General features: G+C 46.6%; 1 protein-coding gene across 1 annotated transcript in view; it reads left to right on the forward strand.

The window, feature by feature from the left end:
- Nucleotides 1–6,814, forward strand: part of LOC102501293 (O-acyltransferase like protein) — a 54,439-nt gene extending 47,625 nt beyond the window's left edge. The window contains exons 12-14 of the mRNA XM_027769324.1: nt 652–838; nt 4,854–4,996; nt 6,046–6,814. Coding sequence (XP_027625125.1) covers nt 652–838; nt 4,854–4,996; nt 6,046–6,147 — 432 coding nt within the window. The 3' untranslated portion in view covers nt 6,148–6,814. The remainder of the gene's footprint in view (nt 1–651; nt 839–4,853; nt 4,997–6,045) is intronic.
- The last annotated feature ends 12,138 nt before the right edge of the window (nt 6,815–18,952 follow it).

Raw genomic sequence — 18,952 nt, forward strand, 5'->3', positions numbered from 1 at the left:
CGTATCTGTGTGCCATGGGCTCTCACATTTGGGGGGGGGGGCACAACCAATCCAGGAGCCTTATTTGTTTCGGGGACAGAATGTGAGATTAGGAGGAGGTTAGAGCATTACTTTACTTAGTTTCTTCTAACTTTCATTTCTAAATGGTTATAGATATGCAGAAAATTGCAAAAATCGAACAGAGAAGTCCTCTGTATCCTTCACCACCACCCCCTCATCATGTGACATAACTATGTGCATTATCACAACCGGGAAATTGACACCAGCACAATCCATAGGCCTCAACTCCCCCAGCTTTATGTGCACTTGTGTGTGCGTGTGTGTGTGTGTGTGGTCCTGAGCGATTTTTGTCAGGTGTGTAGATTTGTGTCACAACCACCACCACAGTCAAGGGACAGAGCTCTCTGTCACTCCAAGTTCTCCCTCTTGCTGCCCCTCTCTAGCTGCACACACTCCACTCTCCCCCGCCATTCTTCATCCCTGGCTACCTCTGATATGCACCTTCTATTTAAGCCAAATTTGCATGGTGATTGCGGTTTAGAAATAGAACCCTGAAGTGACAGCAATGGCACCAAAGAAGTCAGTTTGTGTGAAAGGAGGTCACATCCAATGGCTGAAGCTGGCCATGACCTGCCTCTCCTTTCCCGGCAGGTGCAGGCTCTGTTGGGGTGGACTTGTTCCCTGTCAGCCTTGTTTGCAGTGGTGGCTCTGGCATACATGGTCGATGACACCTCTGCTACCTCCTCAGTGGCTGCTGCTGTCTACCAGGCCCTCCACCGGACCCTGTGGGCGGCGGCCGTGGGCTGGGTCCTTCTTGCCTGTCAGGAGGGCTATGGAGGTATGGTATGATGTAGCAGGGCTTGCTCTGTGGTGTATGCACACTGTCCCCTTAAAAGTGTCACATTCAACAAAGCACGTTCACAGGGCTTCTATTTGCTGGTGACAAAGGAGAGATACTTATTCAAAAACACCCCACATATTCTGGTGTAGACTTTTAAACTGGTTTAGGTATAAACGCAGATGTTGTGAGAAAAGGTGACTGTTGCTCCAGCGATGCCAGTCTAGACACTGAAGGAGAACCCAGGAGAATAACGCAACAAGCGAAAATAGGCCAGGGCAGGGATAAGACTTCTGGTCAACCCACCTTGGGCCTTAGTTCCTTCACCCGAGGAAAGTATTAGACCAAATGGTCACCAAGGTCTGCTTTGCTATCTGGGGACACTGTGTTTCTGCTGGCTTTCAACATGCAGGAGGCCAAGTAGATAGAGAACCTCGATGGAAAGAAGAGAATCTTCTCCAGATAGAAACGAGCATTCAAGTCCCCTGAGGTTTTCCTCCCTTTCTCCTCTCTGTGGCTCGAAGTGGACACTGAGGGCTTGGAGAATTTGGGGTGCTGACAAGTGACAGGACAAAGGCTGGCAGGAGCCATCCAGAACAGGTCTGGCCCGAGGCTGAGCCAGGAGCATGACAACCTTCGCTCGAGGGAAATGATCGGGATGAGTTAGCTCATGGACTGAGAGCAGTGAGCCTCAGCGGAGATGGCTAGAAATCATGGCTTGCAGAGAAAAATAACTCAGGGATCCTAACAGCCCCTGCTTTCTGAGTGCATGCTCTATACCATGCCCTGTGGAAAACATCACCCACAGGATCCCAAGTAACACTGACCACACCCCTGTGAGGTCTGACCATCCCAGGCTGTTTCTCAGTGAGGACACCTATGCCTGGAATGAGATGACATGGGGAAGGCACACAGCCGATATGTGGTTGAGCTAAAAGTATGACCCAGGACCTAGTGCAGAGTTTGTGCCGATGCTCTTCACTTTTATGCATTCGTACCCCTCTCAGACGTTGATTAAAATTGCTCTTGGGGGCCAGCAGGTGGTGTCGTGCTTACAGCACTGGACTCCCACATGGCTAGCTATGGTTCAAGTCCTCAACTGGGCAGCTTGCCTTCTCACTCTCTCTCTCTGTCTCTCTGGTGAGTGCACATGCCCTACAGCAAATTAAAATATTAAATAAAATCTTAAAACTATTTTAAAATTGCAGTTTAATTTGTGAGTATTTTAATATAGGATGAGGGATTTCTTTTTTACTATTTTAATTCTAAAATCTTTCCTTTTTATGGAAGAATGATGATAAAGAGGAAACAGGCTGTATGATCTCTGACTGATGTATTGCTTTTATGGGAAGGTGTTTGGATCACATGACTGCCAGCCCAATCTCCCTCCCCACCCTGAGACAGTGTCTCTGAGCTTTGGGCAGAACCTCAAACAACTACAGCCCCAGTCCTAGAACAGGCAATGTACCCTGTGATGGCAAACGCTGTGGTATTCCTGCCTGTGTGGGAAATCCTGCTGTCATGAAAAATAACCATGAGCATAAATGACCAGAGAGCGATGACGGGGTAAGTTAGACAAATGAATTCCCAGTGTAATCATTACAGTAAACTAGTTTATTCTCTCTGTCACTAGTCTGAGTAGGTGAGATCTCTTTATTGGGTGATGAACAAGTCCTTTTGTTTATCAGCCAATCCACAGTCATAGTTGCAACTGCTGCTCTAGATTCGTATCTCCAGCACCATCCAGAAGACATCAAGACAGATTAGGGGAATGAAGGTGAGACTTTGCATTTTAGGAAACTATATGTTCTTGAAGATTTTTTTAAAAGAGATTTTTGCTCTAGGGTGCATGCACTTCCCAGAGAGACAGAGAGACAGAAAGCGAGAAATAACCACATCAGAGGGATGGGCACACTGCAATCCCTTCCTCTCCATTCTCCTCTTGGGATTTTGAGTGCGCAAACACACACATGCCTGGTGTGTTTTAAGCCACCAGGTCTGGGACTTGAACCACGGTTGACTACGTGGAAGTCCAGTGATGTAACTATTATGCCATTTCCTGGTCCTTTGAAGAAAAAAAATTATATTTTATTTATTCATTCATTTATTTTAAGTTGACCAAAGAGAGACACAGACAAAGACAGGGAAAGCAAGAAAGCAAGCCACCAGGTCCAGGACTCGAAACATGGTCGACCATGTAGGAGTGTCCAGTGCCTTAACCACCATGCCACCTACTGGTCCCCCAGAAAAAAATTTTTAAGAGAGATTTTTTTTTTGCTATAGAGCATGTTTTCTTCCTGGAGACACACACACACACACACACACACACACGCACAAAAAGTGAGATATCAACCCCCGGGGGGATGGCCACACTTCCACCCCTTCTCCTCCATTCTTTCTCAGGATTTTGGGTATACATGCACACAGACCCAGTGTGAGTTTTCAGCCACCAGGTCCAGGACTCAAATCGTGGTCGACTACGTGAAAGTCCAGTGATATAACCATTATTCCATCTGCTGGTCCCAAACCCTTGATGAAATTTTTAACAGAGGCTTTCAAGACTAGAAAGGATCTTGATGGCTCAAATGACTGTTTCAATCAAGTTTGGAAGGTACAAATGTAGACTATGCTGGCTCGTTATATTCAAAATCGTCTCTTGTTGAGTTATCAGAGTCGTTTTCTGATGGTTACTCCTTTGGTTAAAATGCTCCAGTAGTGGGGGGCCAGGTGGCATAGTGGTTAAGGCACCAGACTCCCACATGGTTGATCACAGTTCAAGTCCCAGACTTGGTGGCTTGAAACTCACACCAGGTGCATGTATGTGCATGCCCAAAATCCCAAGAGGAGAATGGAGGAGAAGGGATTGCGGCATGGCCATTCCCCCTTCGGGTGATTTCTCACTTTCTCTATCTGTGTCTATCCAGTGAGCACGTGCACCCTATAACAAAAGTCTCTCTCTCAAAAAAAAAAAAGCTCCAGTGGCACCTTGTCACCCATAGTGGTCATTCTCAAAAACGTTGGGATCCCTTCTAAAGGAGCAAGAATCATTTTGGATCTTTAGTGTTGGTGTATTCTAATTTCATATGAACCTGGACAAACATAAACCTAGATACAAATTTTTATGTGTATGGCACATACAGTTATAAAACCAAATTTATGAAGTAACCATGGAATTTTAGGATGAACAGAACCTGAGCCGACAGCACTAATTTAACGTGATGAAGAGTTTTCTGGAGTTGACCACAGCTCACAATGGGAATACGGCATTGTCTGCTTGCCGACATGTTCCTTTGTGTTTGGCCTGTCTGTATGAGAATAGCTTTTTGCTCACTTCTTTTTTTCCTGCAACTGTTTTGTTTCATTCCACAATGAAATTTTGATTCACCTTCTTTGGCAAGTGGATCTTTTGTCTGTGAGTCCTTCTCTGTTTATTCGCTTAATTATGTAAAATACTTACTGAATGTTTGTTCCCTGTCAGGCACCCTTCTAGGTGCTGAGGATCCAGTGATAGACACCTCCCCCCAAAAAAAATATATTACAAAGGGGCAGGAGAACTTTAAACAAGTTGTGTATGAAGGAGAAACAGAAGCTTGCTTATTTCATTCATTTCTTTCCCTTTCTCTTTCTTTTTCATCCTTTCTTTTTTCTGGCTTAAAACAAACATGCTGCAATCCCTTCTCTGCCCTTCTCCTCTCAGGACTTTGGGCACATGGACACACGTGCCCACTGTGATTTTCAAGCTGCCATGCACAGGACTCGAACCATGCAGTCAGCTACGTGGGACCCAGCAGCCTTAGCCTCCACACCACCTGCTAGCCCTGAGGAGTGCATTTTCTGCGTCAGCAGGTGGCGTGAAGGTTAAGGAGTGCATTTTCTTAAAAACTACACTACAGAAAGACCTTCTTAGGTCTCCCTCCTGAGACGAGGCTCAGAACCCAGAGGGAGCCTCGAGGACAGCGTCCTCACTGGCCCCGAGCGGGGCTTGCGGCTGGAGAACTGGCGCCTTTTCCTCCAGGTCTGGTGAACCGCGTGCTCTCCTGGGACGTCTGGCGCTTCCTGGCTGGCATCAGTTACGCGTGCTACCTGGTGCATCCCGTGGTGGTCATCCTCTACAACGGCCTCCAGGACACACTCGTCCACTACACGGACACCAACATGGTGAGTCGGAACGGCTCTGACTGCCATGACGGTAGCTCCACTTGTTCTCTTCTCGAGCAACGAGGCCGCCTGCTCGTCTTGGCAAAGCCTGATTTTAAAATCTCTGTCTTAAAGAGGCTTCTTGTTCTCTGTTTCATTTGAGAGACGAAGAGGAAGGTCTTCAGCAAGGAATAATATCTTTGCTTTATTCATTTTATTTCATTTGATCTTATTTTAAGGTTTTTGCCATAGGGCATGTGCGTTCACCGAAGAGAGAGGGAGACAGTGAGAGGGAAAGTGAGAACTCACTCCTGGGTTCGGGGGGGTAACCACACCACAATCCATTTTTCTCCCAGGATTTTGGGCACACATACACACGAGTGCAGTGTGATTTTGAAGTCGCCAGGTCTGGGACTTGAACCGTGGTCAGCCATGTGGAAGTCCAGTGCCTTAACCATCATACCACCTGCTCACCCCTTCATTTCATTTTTATGTTTACGATATTTTGGCTGGGGGCTGGCAGCTGGTTAAGGGCGCTGGGCTCCCACATGGCTGACTGCAGTTTGAGTCCCGGACCTGGCGGCTTGCTTTCTCACGTTCCCTCTCTTATTCTCACTCTCTCTCTCACTTTTTCCCTTTCTAGTCAAATTAAAGTAAATAAAGCTCAATAAAAAAAATTAAAGGTTTTGTGGCCTACAGAGCTATTCCATATGTTCGGGATGATTCACTTTAAGATCTGAACACAGGGCTGGCCCCTGGCCACAGGTAAGGAGGCCAGACTACACGTGGCCACCTGTGGTTTTAATCCTGGCCCTGCAAGCTCGAAAAACACACTGGGTGCATATGTGTGTGCACCCCACATCCCGGCAGGTTGGAGAAGTGGAGGAGAGGGGTTGCCAGGGGACCATGTCCCACTGCGAGGTTCTGTTCTCCGTCTCCCTATCTCTCTCTCTCTGCTAGCACCACCAATTCTCACACGCCTTCTGACATAAAGAAACAAAAACGAAAACATCTGAACACCGTCAGGATCATAGAACACAGCTGTGCCCACGTGCCCTCTTTCTTTCCAGTTCTATCTTTTCTCCGGACACTGCCTGCTGACTTTCGTCGCTGGGCTGGCCCTCACGCTGTTCATCGAGAAGCCGTGTCTGGAACTGAAGCAGTGCCTCTAGAACTGATGCCTGCAGGGCCAGAACTTCCGGGTTGAAATCTGAGTAAGTGGGTGCCCCTCTGCTGGTGGTGACGAGCGGGGTCCGGTGCAGCCTCGCTCTCGCTCTCGTAGTCAATGCTTGCCTTCCTGAGGTGTTTTGTGAGGGTTTGGCATATACGAGTTCTGTGTTCAGTATGAAAAAATAGTTGTAGTAGCACAGCTGTCTCCCTCTGTTATACCCTTTAGGGAAAAAAAAAATCAGATTTTTTAGATCTGGGTTTGTATTTTACTGTCTGTGTCAATGATCGTAGGAGAAAAGTAAATCGAAATGGAAATCTGGCCTGAAGAATCCCCAAGCAGACAAAGCCAGGTGAGCCTCAGAAGTGGCCTTAACCTTGCTTGGTTTGCAAACATAATTAAAATTTAATGGGGCTGTTGGTGTGTGAATGCTCACACCTGCATTAAAGCAAAATAGAACTTCTGCTCAGCCAATCGGATGCGGATAACAAACTCATAATTGTGTAACTGGGGACTTCCCAAAGGGATAGATCAAGTAACGCCACCGTGAAACTGGAACCAACCCAGTGTTCTCCTTGCTTTGCTTCTGTGTTCATTCCGTGGAAGACTCCCTTTGTGCTTCCTCAGTGGAGCTCTGGAACCACTTCTGACTTAGAGCTGCCCGATTCATGAATTGTTGTGCATTTAAATAAACGCTTCAAAGTTTCACTGTGCCTCGGTTTACTTTTTAACTATAGGAATTTCATGCAATTTGGTGATGCTCACTTGGGTTGTAATCTTGCTTTCCTAGTAAAATCATGGCACGCAGTTCTCCACAGTGTAATTGTGTTATTACGGCCCCTTGGTAGACTTGACTCTATCCTGGAAACCCAGGGTGGCCAACCCATTAGCATGCACAGTCCGTGGTCTGTCTGGACATGGTCATTTCTACAACATGATTCCTGTTCTGGGTTGAATCATGTTCCCTCCCAAAAGGTACACTGAAGTCCCAACCTCCAGCCCCTCAGAACGTGACTGTATTTGGAGATGGAGTCTTTACCGTGGCAATTAAGTTAAAATGAGTCTGCTAGGCTGGCAGATCCTAATTTAACAAGCTGATGTCCTGATAAAAAGGAGAAATTTGGACAGAAACGGACATGCACACAGGGATGATGGACACGTATGGGAAGATGATGGTCATCCATGAGCCAAGAAACGTCAAGGGACGCTGGTGAACATGGGGACTGCGAGGGGCAAGGTGGGGTCGCCCTTAGAGCCATCAGAGAGCTGGGCCCCCCGACACCTCCACCTAAGACTTCTAGCCTCCAGAACTACGAGACAATGCGTTTACGGCTGCGTTCAAGCACTCCGCTTTACGGCTGCTTTAAGTCATCCAGTTTGTGCTGTTTGTTACAGCCGACCTTTAAGACCAATACAGTCCCCAGTAGAGAAGGGAGAGACCTACCTCAACCCCCTCAGTTTCCTGAGGTGTTTTGTGAGGATTTGGCATATACGAGTTCTGTGTTCAGTATGAAAAAATAGTTGTAGTAGCACAGCTGTCTCCCTCTGTTATACCCTTGAGGCCTAGAGATGGAGACACTTGTGAGGCCAAATGGAGAATCTGGGCACCCGGGTTCTCTGGCTGGCGTTCTTTCCCAAGTGTGTAAGTTCGTATAAACTGCCTGTACTTAGCATTGTGACAGTATGGCGTAATATTGAAGTATTTATCAACATGCAAGGCACTACAGGTGCTTATTAGCATGAATGCATCCCATCTGTGTACGCTCTTTGCTGTCCACAGACTACGAAAGGAACACCTCGGGGCTGGGTTGGGCTGAAAATCTCAAACTCTCTGAGAAGGCAATTGACAGCTCATCTCTCCTTTTCCAGCCAGCCATGGGGACTGAGGTTCATGTCCTTGAGGTCTTGTCTCTTCTGCTGGCAGAATCTGGCCTGAGTGAGGGAGGCGCCTGCCTGTTCAGTCTCTGCAGCAAACCACGGAGTTGGCTTTGCCAAAGTTCAAGTTCTTTGGGAGCCCTTTGGGAGCCCCCTGGTGGCTACTCAGGGAATTGAACCGTCTAAGGTCTCCAAGCAGCTGCTGAGGACAAGGGACATTACGGGGTAACACTACAATGTAGGAGGGACTCCGGTGGAGAATGACTCACCTGCTCATTGTTCTGCAGCCAGATTGCCAGATGCTTCCAGTATGAGGCGAGAAACATGGGGCCCGTGGAAGTAGTTTCCAGTGACTAGAACAGCCTTGGAAAGCTGGGTAAAAATACTTCCCTTGAATTATAATTGCAATTTTGTAAAATGTAAGGAAGGTTTGGAAAATTTCAATTTCATTGTGGGTTCAATTTCAATCCACGGTTTTCTGGAAGTTTAAAATGTATAGAATGTGTGGAGCTCATTGGGATCCTGAAACAAACTGTAAAAAAAGCACAGAACATTTACAAGACAATTGGAATTTGAAAACTGATTAGGTATTGGATGATATTTAGGCATCACTAAGCTTTGTAGATGATAATGGAATTGTGTGTTTGTATATACATTATATATATATACATATATATATATATATGTATATATATATAATTTTTTTTAGAGAGTTTTTGCTATAGGGTGCATGCACTTGCTGGAGAAACAGAGAGGCAGAGAGACAGAAAGCAAGAAATCACCTCCCCAGGGGAGATGGCCATGCTGCAATCCCTTTTTCATTCTCCTTTTGGGATTTTGGGCATGCATGCACACACAACCAAAGTGAATTTTAAGCCGCCAGGTCCAGGACTCTAACCGAGGTCAACTATATGGGAGTCGAGTGACATAACCATTACACCTTCTGCTCGAGACTTATATATGTTTTATGTATATAGTGTGTGTGTGTGTGTATAAAATATATATGTTATATACACATTAATTAAGAGCCTTTATCTTTTAGGTGAATACTGAAATATTTATGGATTGAATGATGTAAAATCTGTTAGTTGCCTCAGCATAACTGAGAGGTGATTACCAATAAGATTGATCACCTGGTTAATATTTGAAGCTGGGTGAAGGGTACATGGGACCCCATTACACAAGTTTCTTTATTTCTGTGCATGTTTGACATCTGCTTAATGATAAAGAGAAAACAAATGTATGGAAACAGCAATTCTGGAGTAGAGTATTGATTGACGGATGCCTCCCTTGATTCTTCTACATTCTAAAATCGGTGCATCATCTCCACACACCACCCCAAGTAGGAAATAGGTCATGTCAGTGGTCATGGCGAATGGCCAATGTAGCAGGAGGTGATGTGCTGGGATTGTATGGCATCTGTCCCAGTGATCCAATGGTACCTTCGGGACCCACTCAAATGTTCCATGTTTGATTGTGGACGACCTCTGGATGCGTCCAACCTTACAGCTCACTGGATTAGATAACAGTTCATTAGAGACCACTTAGGTCACATGGCAATTAGTGCCCATGATCAGATATTCTGTCTTGACCAGGACCCAATACAAGTTAAGAGCCATTTCCAATGGCCGAAGCAGAGCTGGCTTTGATCCATAGCCCGGGGACTTTTTAGAGCTTGTCATAGTTACCATCGAGCACCTTGAGCAGCCAGACAGATATTGGACTCCCATTGGATCTACTGAGTCACAGAGGCCAAACGGCAGCCCCCATCAGATGGAGAGCCTTCTGCCAGGACTTTCGGGGACTGTCCTCAGAGTCGCACTTCAGCACCATGGGGAGCTGCTGACTGTACTGCGACCAAGAGGGAAGCTGTAGATTTGAGAAGTCGGTGTTGCAGCTGCTAAGACCAGGAATGTGCTCCTGCTGCCTGCTGCTGTGGTTTGGAAGCCTAGATAATCAGGAATCTACCACAGTCAGCACAGCTATGACCAGAAAGTGGCCACAGAAAAGCCAGACAGACTCAAGGTGTTTTCCAGCAGAAACTACAGAAACAGCAGAGGTTTTCTGTCTCTCATTTCCACCTGTCAGTCCCACATGTGTACCTGTCTGCCAGCACCTAGGTCACGGTCAGAAGTCATAGTTAGAAGCTGAGAGGGATGTTCCACGCCAGTCCCCATGCCTAACTCACACCTGCTGTGAGCACAGCTACATTAGTCCTCAGCCATAGAGTTCTGCAGCCACACAGGGGAAACGAGCTTGCTCAGCAGCCCCGGTAGCTCTTGTTCACCTGGGGCTCAGCCTCTAGGCTCAGCACACATGCAATACGTAAAGAACCTCATTTCCCCCCCTAGACTCAGAAATGTAAATTCATCCTAAGAATCTAGTCCTGGCGAGCAGTGTTGAACCTAGCTTGCCTCCCTCTACCCTATAGTAGGTGATGGACTGGCAATGCAATGATGTTCTTTTCATATTAATTTTGGGCCGAAGGCACGTGTCCAACTGAGCTTTAGCTGCAACTTGGCAGACCTGTGGCTTCTCTGCATTAGTGATCTCAAATTGTTTGATTTCAGGATCCCTTTACACCTTCAAATGACCTAGAACCCCAAGAGCACTTGCTTATTACATGGGATATATCTATTGATATTGGCTGTGGGGAAGTTAAAACTAAAAAAACTTAAAAAATATGTATTGATTCATTTAAATATAACAATGTGTACATAACACGCTATGTTTTTATGAAAAACACTTACATTTCCAAAATGAAACATATTGGCGAGAAGATTGTCCTCAGGTGACGGTTTGGCAAATCTCTTTGATGGCTGGCAGAACAGAAGACACGTCTGATCTCACATGTTCTGCTTTCAGTCGGCTGCCACATCCTATGTCCTACAGCTTCTGGAAAACTGCAGGGTATACTCAGGAAGGGCTGGGAGGGAGAAAAGCACCTGTCTCAGTTTTATTGTGAAATGAACGGATTCGTTTTAATATAAAAATATTTCTGACCAGTGGATCCCCTGAAAGGTCATCAGGGATTCTTGGTGGGTACCCAGATCCCACTGAGAATCTCTGTTCCAAGCTGATATGCAAATGCTCCAAGCTGATATGCAAATGCTCCAGCTGATATGCAAATACTCCAGCTGATATGTAAATGCGGGCAACAAATGGCTCTGGTTTACAAACTACCTACCCAGGAGGTCTGGGATAAAGACCAATAGCTTCCAATCAGAAATGTCTATTTCACAACAAGGAAGGATGTGATAAGCTGCGCGTGAACGTTATAGGGGAGCATAAAAAGAAGAGGGAAAAAACCTACAGATTCAGGTCAATTGGAAGACCCTGGACCGAGACTCAGGAAGAAAAATGAAGCTTTCACTACGTAGTGTGGAAAATCCCAGGGAGTGCAAAAGGAAGGGAGTGCGTACATGAGCCAGAGTGGCAGCACGAGTTCTTCATTGGAAATACAGGAGAGAAGCAAAAAAGCAGGTGGGGAGAAGGTGCCAAGGAATATTAGCTCAGGCAGGTGAAGTGGGTGAAGGGAAAGGGCCTTTTTTTTTTTTTTTAAGTAGAAGCAGAATTCAGAACAGGAAAGGACTTGAGAGACGATCTCTTTGAAGACCTTGTGTCACAGTGAGGGATGGAGGCCCGAAAGGTTGTTGCCTATTCCAACTTCATTCACCTGTTCTTCTTGCCGGTCACCTGGGCAGGAAGGAGGCGCAAAATAAATCTCTTTCCTCATTCATATACTCTACCACACAGCCATACACATACAGCTGCCCTCTCTCTCACTTCCTGAATTTCCTTGGAATGTAGTCTAGAAAACTCAGTGGTCCTGTCTCGATTTCTCTCACATCCTCTGCATCAGAAGGTGGATGAAGCACCGGCACCAGCCACAGTTTCAGACCCGTGGAAGCAGCGGGGTGGCAGCAAACCTTTTCTGGGAGAAGCCATGTCCTGAGTTACAGGCCCGTTGATCTGAACAGATAAACAGAATCCATGAACCGGCAGATGGTATAATGGTTACATGGCTGGACTCCCACATAGTCAACCATGGTTCAAGTCCTAGACCTAGCAACTTAAAACACGCTGGGCACCTGTACATGCGTGCCCAAGATCCCGAAGGGAGAATAGAGGAACAGGAGTGAGGCGTGGCCATCTCCCCTGGCAGATGATTTCTTCCTTTCTGTCTCTCTGGTGAGTGCAGACCCTATAGCAAAAATCTCTCAAAAAAAAAAAGAATCCCAGGAAACTTTTAGCTGCATGTATCAGGTGAGCACAAGAGGGCAGCACCTGAGAGACCAATGTGGGTCTGGAATGCCTTGAAACTCACCAGAAGCTTCCAGGAAAACCGTAAGCAGTCTCGTTGAACAGTGAATTAGAGGATTTGACGAGTATCTTATTTTCCTCTCAGATGGAAAGCCTACCAGGGAATTTCGAATCCCTGAATGAAGCTTTCACTTCATACTTTTGGAAATACATCAATCTCTAATCTCATGTATCATTTTCAACAGAGTACAGATACCTTTCCAGTGATTTCCACCCTCTTATTTCTGAGGAACTTGAAACAAACCCGATGTTTAATTTACTTTTCAACTTTTAAGGTGAGGACTGCCTGTCAGCCTGAACCTGGAAATTCCTAGGTCTCTCACCCAGAGCAGCAGACACTTACTAGACCCTCCTCACCCTGCAGCCCACCTGGCTCAAGACAATGCCGACTCCTTGGTGATAGAGATACCTTTGGGAGGTTCTGGCACTCCTGGGTCCTAGGAGAGCTGGGGAAACTGCTCAGATCCAGATTCTAGGACTTCAACAAAGCCAACCCGAGGAGCCAGCCCGGAGGGATCACAGACCTAAGGCCAGCGAAACTGTACTGCTTTGGCAGTGAAGAGAGCTCAGAGTGTCCTTGGATGGCTTTGGAACTGGACGCCTGAGACTCAGCCCTCTGGCACTGCCCATCTCGCGGGCTGACTTCCACAGGCCCTTCTGCAAGTGTTGGTGGTGCGTCTTTGGTCTTGAATGAAGAGCAGTGACGTTGACAATGAAGATGTCCCTGGAGTCACGGTGAGGTGAAAGTGCGGTGAGTTGGAGGTGCCCGCTCAGGCGGAGCCCCAAGAGAGGTTTTGGGGAGGGTCCTCTACACAAGTCACTCTCCACTGTGGTCCTCAGACCGGCAGCAGCAGCACCCAGAGTTTCCTGGAAGGCCGGTTCTCCATTTCCACCCCAGACCTCTTGCATCAGATTCTTGGGGGGTGGGCTCAGTCATCTGTTTTCTTTAGGCCCTCTGGATAATTCATCATTCATATGCACACTCAAGTTTGAGACCCAGCAAAGCAGTTTGTGGAGACTTCAAAAATTTCATGGGGGTGAGGTGGGGAGCAGGTGGCATAGTTGTTAAGGCACTGGACTCCACTATGGCTGACCACTGTTTGAGTCCCAGGCCTGGCGACTTGCTTTCTCACTTTCTTTCTCTCTCTCTCTCTTGTGGATGCATGTGCCCTATAGCAAAAAAAAAAAAGTTCTTCAGGTAGGGACAGCGGGTGATTAAGGTGGCTGGATCCCACATGGCCAACCACGAAGTCTGAGTCTCAGCTTGAAAAATATGCTGGGCATGTGGGCATGTGTACCCAAAATCCCAATGGGAGGGAGAAATGGAACAGAAAGGATTTGGGTGTGGTTCTCCTCCATGGAGGCTGCTGGCATGTTTCTCTCTGTCTGTCTTTCTCTGGCAAGTGCATGCACCCTATGGCAAATTTAGTAAAAGAAAGTTCATGGGAGGCTGGTCCCATGGTCTAGTAGTTAAGGGGACTAGACACTACACAGTGACCATGGTTGGAATCCTAGCCCCAGCGGCTTGAGAAACACACCAGGTATGTATATGTGTGTGCCCCAAATCCCAACGGGATGGAGAAGTGGAAGAGAGAAAGGATTGTGGTATGGCCGTGCCCTATCAAGGAGTGCTTTCTCCCTCTCCCACTCTGTCTCTCCGTGGTGTGCACCCTGTGGCAATTAACAAAAAAAGTCCATGGTAAAATGGAATTAAAGTACAAATTTGTTTTGGTACAAAAAATATTGAAATTCTGGGACCAGCAGATGGTGTAATGGTTACTTTGCTGGACTCCCATGTAGTTGACTGCAGTTCAAGTCCCAGACCTGGTAGCTTAAAACTCACACTGGGCACATATGTGTGCATGCCCAGAATCCCAAGAGTAAAATGGAGGAGAGGGGATTACAGAATGGCCATCTCCCAGGGGAGTGATTTCTCACTTTCTGTCTCTCTGTCTCTCTGGTGAGCACATGTGCCCTATAGCAAAAATCTCTCTTACATATATTTTCATGGGTGGTTTTTCCACAACTTTTTGAAGACCCCCTTGCTTTGTATTTAAGTGGAAATGTTTATGATTGCAAAGTTTAATGTAAATTATAGTGGAAATAAGAGCAAGAATGCAGAAAAGGAGTAAAAACTGTGAAGAGAAAAAAATTACAAGCAAGCCTAGAGTGAAAGCGCCTCCCCTGCCCCTGCCTGGGTACGTGAGACGTGGTGGTGGCAGCTGTTCCTGGAGACTTCCAGCAACATAACATCTATCTAGAGCTTTAAACGCTACCCTGTCAAATTTATGTAGCCAAAACCAAGTCTTGTGGTTGTGACCTTTCATTCAGCTAATATGACTCCCCTCAGTGACTCCAAAGCACATGGAGAAATGGAGAGCTGATGAAAATCTTTACAATCTCCTAAACACTAAAGCCTTCCCAAACACTGTGTACTTTTCAGAGTTTCTTTTTATTGGAATTCAGATTATTGAAAGGTTATCTGTCTCCTGTTCCTGGAGGGATTAAAGTAAAACAAAAGAGAGGAGAACACGTCGTGATGTGATGTGTGCTGTCCTTGCTCGGCCAGCCATGCTGGTCTACCTGGACTGACAGTGGCCCAGGGAACGTCCCAAGTCCTTCCAGAAAGTACCACTGGGGTTGGGATGCCGAGGCTGATGCAAATGGCTGATCAGTAGTCCTCACCTGCACAAGAGGTCTCTCGTCTCCTTCTGAAGATGTGAATCTGGCCAGATTTCTGCTCCTCTAAATGCTTGGGTTGTGTGTGACGGCCTCCTGCCTCAGTGTCCCTCTCTGGAAAATGACCACTTCCTCTGGCAGCCATTATGCCCTCTGCCCACCTCTGGGCCTCCTCTCTTCCCTCAGACCCTCCTGGCTCTTTGCTGTGGTACACCTATCTCTTCTCCTTGGGTTTTCTTTCCCCAGTTCATGCATTTCATCATTTTAATATTGACTTCATCCAACAAGCCATTTGCCTGCTTTGTGTAAGCTCTGCAAACACCTGTGCCTTGAGGTAGAGTAAAATCGGAAGTTAGAGGACCAGATTTTTTTTTTTTTGGAGAGATTTTCACTGTAGGGCGCGTGCGCTCACCAGACAGACAGAGAGAGAGACATAGAGACAGAAAGTGAGAAATCACCCCCCAGGGGGGATGGTCACGCCGCAATCCCTTCTCCTCCATTCTCCTCTTGGGATCTTGGGCATGCACGCACACGCGCCCGGCGTGAGTTTTAAGCCACCGGGTCCGGGACATGAACCGCGGTCGACTACGTGGGAGTCCAGCGACATAGCCATTACGCTAACTGCTGGTTCCCCAGATTTTGAATTTCTAAGGCAGTCATGTGAGCTGAGCCTCAGTTTCCCCATCTGTAAAGTGAAGGTACAGGGTTAGCTGTGTGGCACAGTGGTGATGCGAGCGCCCGAGAGCCAGTGAGCAGGAGCACCAGCGAAAAGGGATCATGGCATAACCACACCCTGTGGAGGGCGTTCATCTCTCTCTCTCTCTCTCACATGCACATGAACATACTCTGTGATGTATAAAGTAAAAAAAAAAAAAAAAAAAGAAAAGAACCAAAAAAGAGAAATAGGTAACAAACAAGCTTTTCAAGTAGATGCTATTAATATCCCAGTTTGTAGTTGAGAGAAATGAAGGTCAGAGGGGTGGAGGAGGTTCCCCGAGGTCACACAGCTGGTCAGTGGCAGAGCTGGGATTCCAGCTATGCAGTCCGACCAGGAGGCTGGGCCCTCGACATTCCTTACTGTTCAGCGTGGCTCTTCCCATCCTGCAGTTCTGTTACAAGAAGCAAATGAGGGCATCTGTGAGACCCTGCAGGGAAAGTTAAGCCACCTTACAAAGGGAAAGCCGTGTGCTCTATTTCTCAAGCTGGTAGGGACCCCCACTTTCCATCATCCCTGTCGATTTCAGTTTCTGTTCAAGTTGCCTGGACCAGTTGTGGAACCAAAGTGGTCAAATAAGAGGGACCCAAAGGAGAAACAATTTTATTTATGATTTTTTTAAGAGAGGTTTTTGCTATAGGGCACATGCACTTGCTGGAGAGACAGAGAGACAGAGAAACAGAAAGTGAGAAAGCACACCCTTGAAGGGACAGCCACCCTGCACTCCCTTCTCCATTCTCCTCTCGGTATTTTGGGTATACACGCACACGTGCCCAGTGTGTTGCAAGCCTCCAAGTCCGGGACTTGGACCGCGGTCAGCCATGTGGGAGTCCAGTGAAGTAACCGTAATGCCATTTGCTGGTCCCAAGGAGAAACAATTTTAAAAGTCACAAATCGCCAGCAGTAGCTGCCGATGAGCCTGAAGTGCCGGCTGGTAAGAGCTGGAGGTAGACTAGGCCCTCCCTCTTTCCCCTCTGCAGTCAAACTCCCCACCCTGAACCCCAGAGCCATGACTCAGGGATGAGCTGCGAGGCTGCAGCATTGCACCACGTCTCACCCAGGGCTTCCTCTCAGCAAATGGACTGTTTTCTAACTGTTATGGTTCTCTCTTCGCCATTCATGTTTTCCCCTCTCTCGTTCATCCCCCCTTTATTCTCTCTCTCTCCTTCTTGGTGGGAGAGACTGCCATTTGTCCCCAACGCCCATTTTCTCCTTCCCTAATAGCAGACTTGGAGCGAGGCACATGGATGCCCAGCCAGGGCCTCCTCCTGGCCTCCTTTGCAGGCTTAGCCACATGACCAAGTTCCCCCAACACAGATGGGAGAAGGCCGCGCCACCACCTGGATGCCAGACAGTTGGTGGGTGGCTTCCTGCATGCTTCCTTCTCCCTGCAGTCTGTACCCTACAGGAGAGACCTGTCTTTGACCATCCATACATGACAATGCCCTGGAGAAGACAGGAGAGAGCCTTCCAGCGACCAGTCACGCAGAGAGAAAGCTCTTGGCCCTGGAAAGTGTTCTGTGGTGGATGCTCTTCACTATGGAGACGTCCACAGACCTGATGAATGTAGGCATCCCCCAGCCTCATTCCCCCTCTGCCTCCTCACATGCTTTGTGCTTTTCCATCTTAACCTTTCATTCAACTACAAAGTTCTAGAAACTTCTCTGCTCAGGATTCTTCAGCACTCATGTAAATGCCGGAGTGCTCCTTATGTTAATTTATAAAAAGATAGGAGAACGTGAATCCGATTGTCTCCATCTCAGAAGGCCAATCTCAACAGCTGTTGAAAACAACTTTTTTCTAGTTATAGAAGAAACACATTCTCTAGGACCTGCAGATGGTGTAATGGCTACGTCCTTGGGCTCCCATGTAGTCGACCACAGTTCCAGTATCTTACAGCTTATGCCAGGCGCGTGAGTGTACATGCCCAAGATTCCCAAGATTCCAAGAGGAGAATGGAGGAGAAGGGATCGCGGCATGGCCATCCACCCTCGGGGATGATTTCTTGCTTTCTGCCTCTCTCTGTCTTTCTGGTGAGTGCACACACCCTACAGTAAAAATCTGAAAAAAAGAAAAAAGAAAAGAAAGAAATACATTTTCAGGCCAGCAGGTGGCATAATGGTTGTGTCATTGGACTCCCACATGGTTTACCACAGTTCAAGTCACGGACCCAGTGGCTTAAAACCATGCTAGATGCATGCACACGCGTGCCCAAGATCCCAGGAGGAGAATGGAGGAGAAGGGGTTTGTGGCTTTCCCTTTTCTTTTTGGGGGTGATTTCTCACTTCTCTCTCACTGTCTCTCTGTCTCTCTCCAGAAAGCACATGTGCCCCATGGCAAAAAAATCCTCTAAAAAAAAAAAAAAGATACACATTTTCAATTCAGAAAATTTGCAAAGCCTAATGGAAACAGAAGGAAAAGAAAGGAAATGAACAAAGAAAATAGAATCACTCACAACTCTACTACCAAGGGAGGGGGGAAAGAGGACAGCTAACACTTTGGCGTGTACACTCCCAGGATTCTTTCTATACATACATTCATTTTTCTCCTAAACAAATATAAATATCTGTTTAAATTGAATCCCAGAGGGACCAGCAGATGGTGTAATGGTTACATTGCTGGACTCCCATATAATCAACCACAGTTTGAGTCCCGGACCTGGTGGCTTAAAACATGCCAGACACGTGTGCGTGAATACCCAAAATCCCAAGAGAATGGAGAAGAAGGGATTGTGGCATGCCCACCTCTCATGAGGGGTGATTTCTCTCTCTTTTTCTCTGTCTCTCTGGCAAGCACATGCACCCTATCGCAAAAATCTCTCAAAATAAATAATAAATAAATATGAAAATAAATAAATATATAAGTTGGATTCCAAGTAATTTTATCATTTCATGTCTCAGTATATCCACATTTCATTTGTTGATTTTGATACTATAATCCAGTAGACAGCTCCGAAAAGAATTTCTTCTTTACTTTAAAAAGAAAAAAGGCCCATGAGTTCACTTAGAAAGTCTTCCTCAATAATGGCATAAATATGAGAAAATTAAAATTGCTTTTTGGCTGGAACTGCCATCTTCCAGTAATTAACCAAAATGACGAACACAAAGGGTAAGAGGAGAGGCACCCGATATATGTTCTCTAGGCCTTTTAGAAAACATGGAGTTGTTCCTTTGGCGACATATATGTGAATCTACAAGAAAGGTGATATTGTAGACAT

The sequence above is a fragment of the Tupaia chinensis genome, unplaced genomic scaffold (genome assembly GCF_000334495.1).
Source record: "Tupaia chinensis unplaced genomic scaffold, TupChi_1.0 Scaffold000012_1, whole genome shotgun sequence".
NCBI classification, from domain to species: domain Eukaryota; kingdom Metazoa; phylum Chordata; class Mammalia; order Scandentia; family Tupaiidae; genus Tupaia; species Tupaia belangeri.